The sequence below is a fragment of the Rhopalosiphum maidis genome, chromosome 4 (assembly GCF_003676215.2).
Source record: "Rhopalosiphum maidis isolate BTI-1 chromosome 4, ASM367621v3, whole genome shotgun sequence".
In the NCBI taxonomy this organism is placed as follows: Eukaryota; Metazoa; Arthropoda; class Insecta; order Hemiptera; family Aphididae; genus Rhopalosiphum; species Rhopalosiphum maidis.
In genome coordinates, this window is record NC_040880.1 from 13,808,032 (window position 1) to 13,824,433 (window position 16,402).

General features: G+C 24.1%; 1 protein-coding gene across 1 annotated transcript; it reads left to right on the forward strand.

Moving 5' to 3' along the window:
* The first annotated feature begins 6,608 nt into the window (after positions 1 to 6,608).
* LOC113561340 (complement component 1 Q subcomponent-binding protein, mitochondrial) lies at positions 6,609 to 10,271 on the forward strand. The gene is made up of 5 exons (XM_026967687.1): positions 6,609 to 6,973; positions 7,067 to 7,217; positions 8,166 to 8,347; positions 8,408 to 8,496; positions 10,042 to 10,271. The coding sequence occupies exons 1-5, from the start codon at positions 6,805 to 6,807 to the stop codon at positions 10,180 to 10,182; spliced, it is 732 nt and encodes a 243-aa protein (XP_026823488.1). The 5' UTR covers positions 6,609 to 6,804; the 3' UTR covers positions 10,183 to 10,271.
* The last annotated feature ends 6,131 nt before the right edge of the window (positions 10,272 to 16,402 follow it).

Genomic DNA, 16,402 nt, shown 5'->3' on the forward strand with positions numbered 1-16,402 from the left:
GATAAAAACAAGACAAGTTTTGGCGTCGCTTTGTGGCTTATACATATACTAGCAGTGCCCGTGCACTTCGTCGCTCGTTCAAAATGCACCCGCGTTAAGTTTGGTTGCCTATAATACTAACAATGTTAACATTTAGTGAAAAGATAAAAACTATTTTTGGTTTTTTTGATTTAGTGTATAGATGATATCGCTGACATATCAATTTTACATAACTGTCCCGCCTAGAGTTGTACTTTTTCAATCAATTAACCGATTATATATCATTTGTTAAAAATAATAATATACTATCTTCTATCTCCATAGTGTATTCTTATATACATAGAAATCATGTGTCATAATGTTTATCCGAGATGAACTCCGAAAATATTAAACCAATCTTGATGAAATTTTTTACACTATGTGTAATTTGGTCCTAATTAAAAGATAAGATAGTTTTTATCTCGATTAAGGCCCTCAATATTTTTGCATTGCAATAATTTTGAAAAAGAAAGTTATAGAATTATTCAATTGTCAATAATAGAAAATATTTTTTAAAAATAATTAAGTAAATAATGTATATTTTGGATATTATTTTACATTTTAACATACAACAAAAACAATTATAAAAATTTAAAATAGTCTCAATCTATAAAATGATGTATCTAATATAAAATATAAATAAATCTATAAGTGTATAATATGGTTGAACTATTATTGAAAATAATTATAAATTAAAATTATTCAATCCAACTAATATATTAATTATATTATGAATTTAACTATATAACTGTGAAATGAAAATCTTTGTATAGGGTAAACTCTGGAACTACTTATCAGCTCTTTTTGATTTTTTTTTTTTAACGAAAGTATATGACGGAGAAGGTTTCTATCACAATAGTATTTGTCTAAATTAAAAAACCTCATCTACTAATTAAAATAAACGTGTATTATTTACGTGTTAATTGTATAAATTGTATACATATAAATATACGAGTACATATACACAAAGGCATAAATTAGGGGGGACTTTAGCCCCTACATCTTTTAAAGTTTTTCAAGAAATTTAAAGTTATTTATTAGAGAAAATTGAAAAATGTAAAACGTAATTCCTACTCAGAATATAAATATATGTGTAAATCTGTTATATGAACATTCAAGCTTCATGTATGTATTTTGTTTTGTAAATTTATAATAAAATTAAAATGATTGAGCTATACGTTAATATTTTATAACGACAACGATAAAAAGTTATGTATTATACGTATGTATGTATGTATGTATGTATTATATGTATTTATACGCCGTTAAGTAAATCATTTTAAAGTTTTTATATACCTACATTTTTAATATCTTATATAATTTATGTTACAATAAAATTGTAAAATTTATATGTAGTGATGCGGGGGACAAAACCCTCCGAGGGCTTGTTCTATGTTTATAATTTAAGCGCCCCCCCTTCTAACAAGGCAAATTTATGTATATGCATATACATATACATATTCTCGATGCATTCCGAAACTGCTCAACCGATTTTGATGAAATTATAATCAATGTGTGTAATTTTATCTCCATCAAAAGATAGGATAGTTTTTATCTCGGTTAATAACCACTGTATATTATCTCTTTATTATGTTTAGGGCTGTGCGATTATTTAATCGATTATTCGAATAATATAATAACTATATAATTTATATCAGTGATTTTAACGCATAAGTGCATGTATATTTCGGTAGATTTTAGTGTATTAACCTGTAATAACCTTCTGGGCTTTACATATTATTATATTTTAATAACTCACAATATTACTGATTAGAGTTTTTATTTAGAGACATCAACATTCTCAAATAACCATTGCTTTAAAATTTACAATAAAAAGATTAATTTTTATTTGAAAAATGAATATGTGTTATTATAAGTATTTGTAGGCATTGTAAAATCATTAATCCAATAAAACCATTAATATCTATTAAGTTATGAAAAATCTGTTTATGGGAATTTTGAAATATATAGTCAAAGAATGTATTTTTGAATACTTATAACTTTTGTTTCATTAATGGAGTGTAATATAGTAAGGTAATTTAAATTATGCAATTTTTTTTTTTTTAAATTGATGCTATATCTAAATCAAAATTCAACTAGAAATTTTCGAGTTATATGTTCTGTATAAATATATAATACTTGAATATTCGTAAATAATATACATTATACATATTACATAAAATATATTATAGTATTTATTTGTTTATATTTACGAAAAAAAGCTTAGACAAGATATTCGCTATAACATAAAGGATATGTATTGACGTATTGTTATAATTTATTGTTTGAATTTTGATTTAGATACATTAACATTTTCCAAAAAATAACTGCTGAAAACATTAAAATAAAAAGGGTGGTTATCGTTTGAAAAGACAGATGTTTGTATTGCTTTTATAAGAGACTTCTTAAATGGTAAAAAAAGTAAAAATCTAAACTATTCAAAAATATTGAAATTTTAAAAATTCAAAAATTAAATTTTAAAGAACTATACAATATTAAAAAAAAAAAGGAGGTGAACATATTTATTGCATCATTCTATACATATTACATAATTTCATAATGATTCTCAATTTTAGTATACAACTGTAGTGTTTGTATTTAGTACTGTGAATTTCCTGTAAACCCTAAAAAATAAAAAATAAAAATGAAATTTAATACTTTTTTTTTAATTTTAAATTTTTAAATGTGCATTGTCCTTGAAAGTTGATGTGGTGTCACTGCAACATTCTCTATACACAAAACAACATGCCCTTTATTATATTATCTTTTATAACTTTTTACTTATCGTGTTACATAAATTTTAATACAGAATGCAGATTATAAATTCTAATGTATTTTATTATTAGTAAAAAAAGAAAAAATGTTTATTCATTTATTTTACACTTGATTAATCATAAAATATTGATTTTCATGACGATTACTGTATTTTTCTAATACAAGTTACACTATGTATAGCCGTATAGGTATTAGGTATATTATATATACACGTAAAAATATTTCTAGTGACTATTGCACTATTGTAGTAACTAGTAGCTTTTAAATTTTTTTGTATACAAAATTTCTTCATAATTTAAAAGCATAATAGGTACTAAATATAGGTTGGTAAAAATGTGATATAATTTATTAATTCCATTCCACGTTTACAAAATTGTAAATGATCGAATTAAAAAATATAATAAAAACTACTATTAATCATTACGAAACAAAAAGTAAAATTATCAGTAAGCGCTAATAAAGCATTATTGCATCAATATTAGTAAAAATTTCATTATAACCGTAATGAAAGTGCAAATTAATATTACATTTTTCTTAAATTTAACAAAATAATAAGACAAAATCGAGAACCCTATTATTATTAATCATATATTTACAGCGCTCACAATAACTCATCAAATGTGATAATTGTCCCGTTAAAATTATAAACAATAAAATAAATTATATACGACGATATTACCTCTAATTGGTAGTGCCAAGGCCATCGAAGATAAATACCCAATGACCAACATATATAGGTTAAAAAGCTTAAATTATTTGCTTATTTAGTTATGCTATATCGTGAAATGATTAATTACAAATTAAATTAATTAAACAGTGCAGTGGATAGTTTTATTTTTAATATATAAAGAATTGTATATTATGTGTATACTTAAAATCTACATACAGCCTTGAATAATCATCAACATTTTGTAGGTTGCACATTTACATTGCCAATGAAACCACAATTTTCATTGATGTATGTATTCATGGTCAGTGGTCAAAAGATTTACCAATTTATTGCAAGTTCTAATAAAATATAATAGAAAAACCCTTTATCATACTGATTAATTTATAATTTTATAATTTTTTATAACATGTATCATCGTATGTGTACGTAATGACTCATATTGATGAGTGATAAAAATATTTTCTTTATGATGACATAGCATTTTGATCTAATGAAGTTTTATCACGGCACATTATGCGTCGTTATATACCTACAATACTTGTATAATCATATAGGTATAAACTATAACATTTATTATGTTATTTATGTATAAATAAAATATAAATATATACCTATATAAAATATAAATTACGATGTCCTTGTGAGTTATGGAGATGTATCTAGTAAATGAAGCTGCGTTCCTATCTATTGGGCCCATCGAGAAACACTTTCGTATAATTTTAGTAATAGGAAGATAAAACTAATTATGCCGTAATAACTTACCTGTAAAATTAAAAGGAATTATAAAAGTCAACAATAGCAAATACGATTGTGTAAGATAAGATTATAGAATATAATTGTTGTCACTAAACAGTAGGTATAGTCATTTCGAAATTGAAAAAATTGAAATACGATTTGAGAATATGACTTTTTATTAAAAAAAAGCATTACATAATTTTGTAGTATGTATAATAATATAATATACGAAATTTTGTTAGATTTTACAAAACAATACACCCACTGCATTTATATTATGTACTACTACATGAGTGAATATTTGAAAAAATGTTAAATATACAATAAATTCGAAGTTTCGGACGTATAATGTCGTTGACTGTTGAGATGTTCTAACTCCTTGTACGACAAACCTGTGAATTATATACATAAATGATTGATGTGCGTCTTATCTTAACTCCGTATAGTGTTCATCGAATGGAGAAGTATTTATGAGATTCGCCAGATCCATAAATTACGATAAAAAATTGAATTTTTAATAATTAATAAATTCACAACACTCATTTAATATATTAAAATTAACATAGTAGGTAAATAAGTTTTTGAACTAAGTACACAATTTTATTTCTGGACAGAATTTATATTCTAACCATTATAGTTGTCAAGGCGTAGGCCGTTTGAGCGAATCGACTCAAAATATGGTCTGTTTGGTTGAAGATTATTCAACTAAAATATCGTTTGGGTGGTATGAAAATGCTTATAATTAGGGCTCGGATTTATATGTATTTATGAAACCAAAATATGTATTCATACTACCAAAATATGTACATAAATATCCGCTAAAAATTTAAAATATGAAAAATATATAAAAATTATTTTACCATGTAAATGTAGATTTTGATATATTAATTTTTTTTAGTTGATAGATGATAAACAATAATTTGTTTATCAATAGCAAAGTAATCACAGAATTATGCATAATATTATAACATACAAAAAATTAATAAATAATAATGGTTATATAAAATAATGGTAGTTAAGTTAAATAACGTTTATCTTTTAGCTTGGATTCCATAAACTATAATCTAACCATCCTAGTGTAGGCTTGAACAACAGTAATGTGCAGACAATATGAACTTTTAATAAAATACACTATGTTATTGTTTATAATTTTAATTAAAATATTATTGTAAATTTAATATAATTTACCAGTTATAATTTCATTACTTATAATTAGGACTCGGATTTATATGTATTTATGAAACCAAAATATGTACATAAATATTCGCTAAAAATGTAAAATGTGTATTTTACTAATGTGATTTATATTTTATTAATATTTATTATATAATATATCCATATAAGTTTCTAATAAGAGCTAAAAAAAATAATAAAAATATTAATTATCTTGATTACAATTTATGATAACATGCATTTTTTAATTTTCAAATTCAAAAGAACATAATAATTAATGACATTTAATCAAGTTTTCTATCTGGTTACAATTGGTTATGGAGAGAGAGGCTTAAATCCTGGTACATATTTTTAAATATTTTGATACGGATAGGAGCTTTTAAAAATATGTACATGTACATGTAAAAACATGTACTTATGGAAAATTATGTAAAAACATGTAAAATGAAATATAGTTCATCTTATTGAAAATCTCTTAAAACGAATTTATCACTCACTTAAATTAATTTATCAAGTCATAGTAAAAATATGTATTTACATATAAATCTCAGTCCCTAGTCATAACTATACACGCCGATAAGACACACATAAGAAAAAGAGTCAGGTTGCACCGTTCCAAGTAGCTTTAAACCCGCTGGCTGTATACAGGTATATGTTTATTTTAATTAATAATTAACTTTATCGGGCTGATTTATGAATCTTAACCATCCAGGGCAACCCAAACGCATACAAAAAAATTCATTCAAATCAGTTCAGCCATTTAGGAGGAGTTCAGTGACATACACACGTACAGTAGAATTATAAATATGAAGATATATTATATAATTATTCTATATGATATATGAATACATCTGTGAATTGGATTTTAAACTTCGTCTATATGTCTAAAGTAGTACAGTCTATAGTTAATAAACTGAAACACATTTCATAAACAAATTAAATCCAAACGTTTGTCATTTACTGAATACTGACTCGTAAATACTGAATTTTGATGACAAATACAAATTGACAATTTATTATTTAATATTTACCACGGAGATATACCTTAGTCCGTGATATTTACGAAATAGTGGAGTAGCGGAAATACGAATTTCGTGGATAAGAAAGTCACGTCAATGATTTGAGGTTATGTTGATACAACAGTGATATCAAGAATCCCGGTAGTCTGTAAACATGGTACTATTGGTACTTCTTATACACTAATCAAAATGTTGTTGTGCTGTGTAATATTTTTGTTAGACATTGCTTTTACCCATACCATTACTGATTAGTGATTACTGAAGCACATGACATTATTTAATATTTAATCTAAATATTAAATTTGCAACTTGTAACTATAGCATTTAAAACTTTAAATTCGATACTCAAAACTTACTCTTGTATTTCACTACTACGTTCATCCTTGTCATCGTGTTTTTAAATTACTTTTAATCATGAATACTTTAATCAGATCGTTAAGATCTTCCCTGATAATTTCCAACGTGGTCGTTAATAACTTTACCAGAAATATATCAATGGCACCTGTCTATCGATCAATGTGGTTTGCAACAAAAAAAGTAGACCAAATACGACCTTTCAACGTACGGCTTGCTCACTCATCAGGTCAGTTTTAATTGTTGAAAACTAAAATTTTCATATTAAAATGTACTAATAAAATGTATTATACAAACGTAAATTTGTTTTAAATTGTTTTAGTTGAAAAAGAATTACAACAGTTCTTGGACAATGAAATAAAAAGTGAAGAACAGACGTCCGACAAAACAAATTTACCTAAAACATTTGAAGGATTCAAAGTATCAGCTGATGGCGCAGAAGTTGAACTGACAAAGGAAACTTCAGATGAAACGTAATACCCATATTATTTTGGATATTACTTGTGTTACTTTATAAATAAGGCTGTTTTTAAATGTATATAGAGATCTATGTATTTTAATACATATACTATTGGTGCTTGCCTGTCTTCAACTACAAATTAAAGACTGTAATATTATAGGATATACAATTTAATACTTAGTTTACTCTTATAAGGCGCCTAATTTGTAAAATTATTAACTATATTAGGTATATCTACATATTATTTATGGTATATTAATATATCATTGAGAATGATGAATTCAATAGCACAATCCTAAGAGTGTCCTTAGTTCTTGACCATTTTTTGGGTTGTATAAAATAGTTTGTTAGGTATATTTATTTAATCTAAAATATGATATATATTACAATTTTATGATGGTTTATATGTATTATGATTAATTGGTAAACATCCCTGGAAAAAAATCTTGTTGCACTACTGATTGTTTCATAACATTCCGCTCATCAATATTAACCATGATCTGAACGATTTTAAAAGACATCAAATTATATTTTACCTGATGTAAATAATAAAAATAACAGTATTTTTTTAATGTTTATTGTCATACATTGTAATACATCATGTTTGATAATTATTTATCTCTAGTTACTTAATGTTATTTTTCTTTTAAAATTAGGATAAGATTGTGACTTTTATCATAGAATTATTATTATAATTGTGTATTATTAAATATACTATAGTACTACATTTATATATTTATTCATATTTTAATTAAGTATAAAAAATATAGTAATAGACCACATATGACGTAAAGAAATATGTAGGTAGATGACAAGTTTATTATAAACCGCATATAACATGTAGAAACGTGCTATGGTAGATCGCACATGACAAGAATATCTATTTAATTTTATTAAAATAACTATTTTAATCAATATATTTAAAATTTTTAAATTAAAAAAAAAACATGTTTGATTATAGAATTGCCATAAAATTTAACATAAATCACTCTGTAACAGAAGAAGAAACTGAAGGAGTAGATAAAGTTGCATTAAGATCTAAGCCAGATTTTGAAATAGATGTAACTCGAGGTGATGTTATTCTTGGCTTCAATTGCTCATATGCAAACAACTTTGATAACACAGAATTAGATGAAGCAAATGGTACTGGTAACCATTTATTATAGTTTATTTTTCACATCTTTAAATCTTATAATTTTACAGATGAAGTATTTCACATTGATGAAGTTACTATATATGAAAACAAATACTCAGACAATAAATATGCCTTAGCTGGAGATACATTGGATGCTGTAAGTTCAATAATGTTTTGATTTTGTTTGTGGGCAACACATAATTTTATTTAAATTTAAACGATTTAAAATATATATATATATACATTATATATTTATTACTAAACCATCTTTACTGCTATTTTGAATTTTCTATAACCTATTAACACATTTTTAAAGCATCATGTATAAGTAATGAGTTCTTAAACCTATAAACAAACTTACCTAAATAAGTAAATTGGCTTGAATTCTAAAATATAATTAGTAGGGCTGAGATTTATATGTAAACACATATTTTTACTGTAACTTGATAAATTAATTTAGGTGAGTGTTAAATTCGTTTTAAGGGATTTCCAATAAGATGAACTATATTTTAATTTACATGTTTTTACATATTTTGCCATAAGTACATGTTTTTACATATTTCTCAATAATTTCATTTTTTTCCTACATATTTCAACAATTTGTTTATTAAATGATCCATTTAACATGTTTAACACGCGCATTTCACCGAATAGCAGTAACCACCCGATCAAAATTTACAAAAGTAGACAAACTAATATCTACAGTTCAAAAGATATTTTTAAAAGCTCCTATCCGTATCAAAATATTTAAAAATATGTACCAGGATTTAAGCCTCTCTCTCCATAACCAATTGTAACCAGATAGAAAACTTGATTAAATGCCATTAATTATTATGTTCTTTTGAATTTGAAAATTTAAAAATGCATGTTATCATAAATTGTAATCAAGATAATTAATATTTTTATTATTTTTTTTAGCTCTTATTAGAAACTTATATGGATATATTATATAATAAATATTAATAAAATATAAATCACATTAGTAAAATACACATTTTACATTTTTAGCGGATATTTATGTACATATTTTGGTTTCATAAATACATATAAATCAGAGTTCTAATTATAAGTAATGAAATTATAACTGGTAAATTATATTAAATTTACAATAATATTTTAATTAAAATTATAAACAATAACATAGTGTATTTTATTAAAAGTTCATATTGTCTGCACATTACTGTTTTTCAAGCCTACACTAGGATGGTTAGATTATAGTTTATGGAATCTAAGCTAAAAGATAAACGTTATTTAACTTAACTACCATTATTTTATATAACCATTATTATTTATTAATTTTTTGTATGTTATAATATTATGCATAATTCTGTGATTACTTTGCTATTGATAAACAAATTATTGTTTATCATCTATCAACTAAAAAAAATTAATTTATCAAAATCTACATTTACATGGTAAAATTATGAAACATTACGTAAATAGTCAAACCTGATAACATCACTATGTCTTTAAAGAATTTTGGGGCCAACACATGAGTTCCTAAACATGTAAAGTATAAAATAATGTGAGAAAAATAGTTATTCTAGCCTATAGTAACTGATTAAGCTTACAGTCTGAATAATGTATCTATTTGTCAATATAAATTATTGAATTTAGACAGTATCGCAATGCCTTGGAAATTTTTTAATTTTTTATAATATACACATTCTTCTTTAAATATTTTTTTTTTGTTATTTTGTAGGACCTCTATGATTTATTGAAGACGTTCTTAGCAGAAAAAGGTATATCCAACACATTTATTGAAAATATTTCTGATTTAAGTACACAGTATGAACAAAAAGTATACATCAAATTTTTAAATGATTTAAGGAAATTTTTTTAGATTGTTATTAATAATCTAAAGTATAAATTTAAACACTAATTTTGTATATTATTTTAGTCTCATGTAATAGAAAATAAATTGTGAAACTTATCAATAGTTTTTTTTTTATCAGATTTTACTTTATACTTTTTTTATACCATTATTTTCCTTGATACTTCTATATCCTGAAATATATTTAAATTAATTATAATAGTCATATATAGTGACTTGTTGTTAATTGTAGTTAGAAAATTATATGTTTACATTGTAAATTATAATTCATTACACATTGGTACATAAACCTCTTAAATTGGCAATTTATTTCAATTTGAGTCATTATCAAGTAAGAATTAAATACTGTTGGTAAATATGTAATCCTGAACAAACTTATTTTTATATTTTTATTTTATTAAAATTGTATGGCATTTAATGCCATTTAATCTATTTTGTTATTTTATGTATAAACTAATATTGTATGTTCATGAATGGTTTGTAACATACTTATATGTTGATGTTTTGTTGCTGTTCAGTTTTTGAATTAAAACTTAAAATCAACAATTTCACTTTCATGAAACAAACAGTGTGACATGGCCATAGCTGCTAGGCTGTAAATGGCTTGTGATGATTATTTGTATCGTGTGTAGTGAGAAGAGCCCAAGGATTTATATGTAGTATAATAGTGCAGTAAAATAATATAATATATCATTATCATTTGTTATTTTAGTGGGTAAATTTATATGGAAAATATTGTATTGTAGAATGTGAATATTTATGATAACTATAATTTATAGTAACTTTGTTATCAATGCTTTGAATATGGTACGTTTATATCCGCGTAAGTCTTAAATAGCATAATATTATGTATTTATTTATTTATTAATTGATAATTCGAATAGGATAATGCCCAATGCGACTATAAAAACATGCATGCAGTAATGATAAGGCGAATTTAAGAAACAAAGTACCTTTCATATAAATTGCCTACATAAATCCCTAAAAATGCTAATGTTTTAAATATACTAATATAAAATTATAAATAGTTTAATACAATGCCACATGATTCCATCTTTTTGGTGTATTAATAAAAAATATTTAAATATTCATTTGTTTTATTTACTGTTAAAAAATTAATTAAAAAGTGTCGAAAACTATTAGGTGTCGAGTATACCTTGCCAGTTGCCATTGACTAAGACAGTAAGTCATTGTATCTAATAGATATGTTACATTTGAATTCAATGTCATTTAAGTGATACCTCATTGCAAACAAAGAGCTAGTCTGAGCGAAGACAGCTGGCTAGAAAAACTATATTGAGTATAGAAAATGTTATTTTACTGTGGAATGTTTCAAATGTGTACGGTTAATAGAAATGAGTTTTTTAATTTTTTTTTATTTATTATTACTCAGAAGTCAGAACTACATTAAAAAAGCTAAAAATCGTGTGACGAAAAATTATGATTTCACGCTTGAATATACACTGATTATACAGGTTCATCTAAATTTAAACAACAGACATTCATAGAAGATATCTGTAAAATATTACATATCTTTTTATTTTGAGCGGAGCAATGAATGATTTATCAATGATACGAGTGTTTATTTTTTTATTATTATGTCTATCATTAGATTTGGGAGTAACAAAAAATAAAATTTTGATGGTGATTTCTGATAGAAAATTTTAATTAAGTTAGCACTTTGAGGGTTCTAAAAAAAACAAGTAAAACAAAAAAATGAAAGAAAACTAGAAATTTTATGCAAAACAAGTTTTCGATAAAATCCATTTCGTTTATTTTGGTTATAATTTAAAAAATAGTAACTGTAGGGACTTGAAATTTTTACCACATATTTATTTTGTATAATTGTATTACTAGATAATATGAAATAAATTTCAAAATATTTTGTATGTTTTTGTGCTATTTAAGGTATTTTAAATTTTAAAATTTTTTATTTTTTTTTAATGACTTGTTTTTGCATAAAAAAAATTGAAAACGTAATACAAGTTTTTAATAAGCGATTCATGTGTCAATTAAGAAATATAAAAATATAGTTACAATATATTTTTATAAGCGATTAAATTACAAAGTTCATAACATTTATGTTTAAGATTAAGTATTCAATTAAATATCCATAAAAGTTTTCCTTACTAAAATAAAAAAAAAAGTCCAGTATAATTTTTATAAGTGTCTGATGTTCTAATTTTTACGATATTAGATATTTTAATATTTACATGTAAATTTACTATTTCTTATTTTGTTATATAAATCGAAAACAAATATGTGAGTGTAATTAATTAGAAATATTCTACTGTTATTAAAATCATAATTTTCTTAACTCGATGATGAAATTTAAAAAATAATTAGACCAAATTGAAGCTATTTTAATAGTCATTTGAAATTTTTATTTTTTGTTTATCATTTTTAAGTGTTAGTATAAATTATAAGTTGTTCAAATTTAACACATACATTACAGTATGACCTATTTGACACGGAAGATAATGTTGCCTACTTGCCCATATTTTTTAATTTCATTATAAGTAACATGTGAGGAAGAGTAACCTTGTATTGTAAATATTTAATTAAATATATATTTTTTACAGTCTTCTGGTCGATGAAGATAAGCCATAAGCATATGTACTACAATATATATTATATATATATAGACTACAGATAACGGAAAATTTCCCGAATTTATTGTGTTTTCACTGTTCTCTTTAGTTTCCCTCACATTATAATAAGTGTAATAAATAATTATAGTATCAATAGAAGTTATAGGTAAACTAGTTTATTACGTTAGATATGTGGTATACCTATATCTATTAAATATTAATTTTATTGATGCATATAAAAGATTAATAATTATAATTTCTAATTTGGGGTACATGTAAAGTCCACTAATTTTCAGGCAACTAATCGATATTAGGAGTCAGATTAGTATAAGGGGTTGATAAATTTCACGTTTCGTTTATTTTACCTGTAAAAATTAATGTAAACTCAATGAATATTATTGAAGAAACAAAATTATAAGTTGCAAATTGTTTATCTAAAATAATGCATAAAATCAATATTAATATAAATTGATGATTTCATGGTGTTTATTAAATAATAATTTATATAGTAGCAAACAATTTCTAGTTTTGAATTTCTAGTCCCTATATCTACCAATAATAATATTTTATTTATAAGAAAATAACTAAAATCGTTAATATTTGATAATAAATCGTAAATATCCAATTTTTGTAGAAATTTGAAATGGAAATGTCAAAAAAAAAATGTGTATATTTTATGTATTTTTGATAATTTTGGAATGTTTATAAAACGTTTTAGGAATTTTATACACGTATTTAATTTTTAAGCCTCATTTTTAACATTTAAAATTTTATGAATTTTGAAATAAAAAATGATTTACTCATTTTCTTTATGGTTTTTCATTTTTGAATTATAACAACAACAAAAATGGATTTTGTCGAAACAGGTTTCTATAAAAATTTCCGTTTCCCTAAATTTCTTTGATTATTTTATAATGTACTTACTGCAGTTTTTTACTTTTGAACCCCGAAAGTACTAACTAAATTTTATGATTAATTCAGAAACTACCCTCGAATATGAAGATTAAAATATTCAACACAACATAAGATACATATCACTGTAGAACCAATACATTCATGGCTCCATTCAGTTTTAAAAAAAGAAAACTATAACATACAAGTTAAAATCACGTTTTATAATGTACTTCATCAAAACGGAACGCCAACTTAAACATGTACTGTTTTTATTATTAATTAGTATTTATTATCATAGTTATATAAAAACTATTGTCTCTCAAAAATCAAACAATTGTATTCCAATAATATTTTTGACTTAGAATATAAAAAAATATAAGAATTAAAATTAAATTGTCCATCAAGGCTTCAACAATTATATAAACGGATCTTACACGTTTTTCAGGTCAAATATGAGTGCGGATAGATTTGAATGTGTTATTTTGTTTTTTAAAATAACATTGTGCAGGCGGAATTTACAATCTTCAATAATTTGTAAAATTATATACAACCAGTTTACTATTAACATAGATTAAATATACTTAAGTATATTAAGTGTATGCTATTACTATTAGTAACTAATAACTATACTATCAATACAAAATAATAATAACGAACATTGAACCATGTGGCATGTGCATCTTACTGCATATTGTTATTTGTTAGACGTCCACTACATTATACACTAAATAATATTATTAACAATGCGACTATACGAGTTGGTGTAATAAAACGCACATCACGTATACAAAACTATAACGTTTAAGGTTTAATTATTTTATACATAATATCCAGTAATATTATAATAGTCAATAAAATTTGTTCATTGCTTAAAAAATCATTAAATTATATTAGGTAGGTGGTACGTCATATACGTACCGCACGAGTACTCGGTAAAATTAAATAATCCATCATAATATTCAATTTCCGTTTGCGACTACAAAAAGCCAGACAAGATACACCGGAAATGTCCAATTTCAGTAAGCATGGAACACAGATCAGCCGTAAAGTTCAATTGATATATACGTTAAGAAGTGTGTCAATTATGCAACTAAGTTATAAACAAAGCCTACCTATATAAAGGTGTGTTAAATTGAAAAAAAAATGTTTTTTTAATATTATTTAGCTTGAGTAGTTGAGTGGCTATATCGTATATCAATATAAAATTTCACTCTCTTTTTACGCAGTGTGTCAGTACAGCCTATCTATACTAATGTTATGGATGTAGACCGTCTAAGACCCTAAAGGCAGGAAGTTCACCGACGACTAGAAGTCTAATCGTTTAAAATACCCGTTGGGTACCTATACCTACTCGGATCATCAAAGATTTCTTTAAACGGCTTGTAATTAATAATCAATAGTCTCATGTTCGCAAAACCGTTTCTAATAATTGTGCTCTATAATTATTTTCAGGTGTGTTAATTTTTTTTTTCATTTGTTAGTTATTCAGTTGATAATTTATAGGAAGCATAATAATAAACTGTATTATATCTGTTTTATTGTGTGAATGATTTTCATGGAGAATGACCTATATTTTATTGATGCTCTGGCAATTTATTATAGCAATACATTTATTCATATAATACATAAATGATAGGAAATTACATACTTTACGCCTAAATTATCATTTGATTACACATTTGTTATATTAGTTAAAAATTATAAAATATTTACTCTTAAGACTACTTTTGATCTAATCAATATTATTCAGTTATATGATTATAAAAAATGTATTTTTAAATATTATAATTTTCAAATACCGTTTATTTAAAAATATTCCTAGATTTATTTATAAAAATTACTGCTGTAAGTAGAATGATTTTGCATGAAATTTCATTAGAAAACATTTTGTTATTTGTTTCGTTTTTTCCTAACATACCCAAATAACATACGAATCATCAACTAGAAATATTTCTGATGATTAAACTAAATTAAACTAGTTTTTTTTTATAACTTTTATTTGAAATATAATATCTGTAATTATAGTTATAATAATTAATAAGTATATGAGAGGAAAAATGATGTTATACAAGACATGGAAGCTTGAAAAGAGTAGTTACTCAGGGGGCAGTAGTAACACTCGGACGCGATAGAAATAACGTTTTAAACATTTTAAATTCTTACAATATCACAATAGATATTAGGTAGGTAATTTATAATTATATTAATTAATCTAAAAAAATAACTTTTGATTTTAAAAACCTATAATTATAAAACTATAATTATAGAAAAAATAATTTTCTTATAAAAAATTAAAAAAATTATTTCATAAATAATTGTTGTGTTATTTCGTAACTAACAACAAATTAGTTATTAGTTATTAGCAATAATTATCGAATTTTGAATAACCATATATAATTTATCCACGGCTCATTTAGCTGTAAGTAATATAATTACTAAATTGTGTGTACTTAAATGGATATTTGATTAGCACGCGTGTTATGTATTTCTAATGAAACCATGCATACTAAGTAGGCAGTCGGCATGTAATATATAAAGACATTCAAAAACAAAAGAAAGTTTTATTATAATTTTATTATTATAGACTTCCTTCTATTATAAGTTTATTCTATCAGAAAAAGTACACGATATACTAAAATAGTCCTGTTGGTCCTTTTAAGGACATTGTTGTTTGAAGGATCGACACAAAGGAGGAAAGTTTCTAGACTTGATGGTGTGTCGGTATCATTATGCGGTGCATTGTT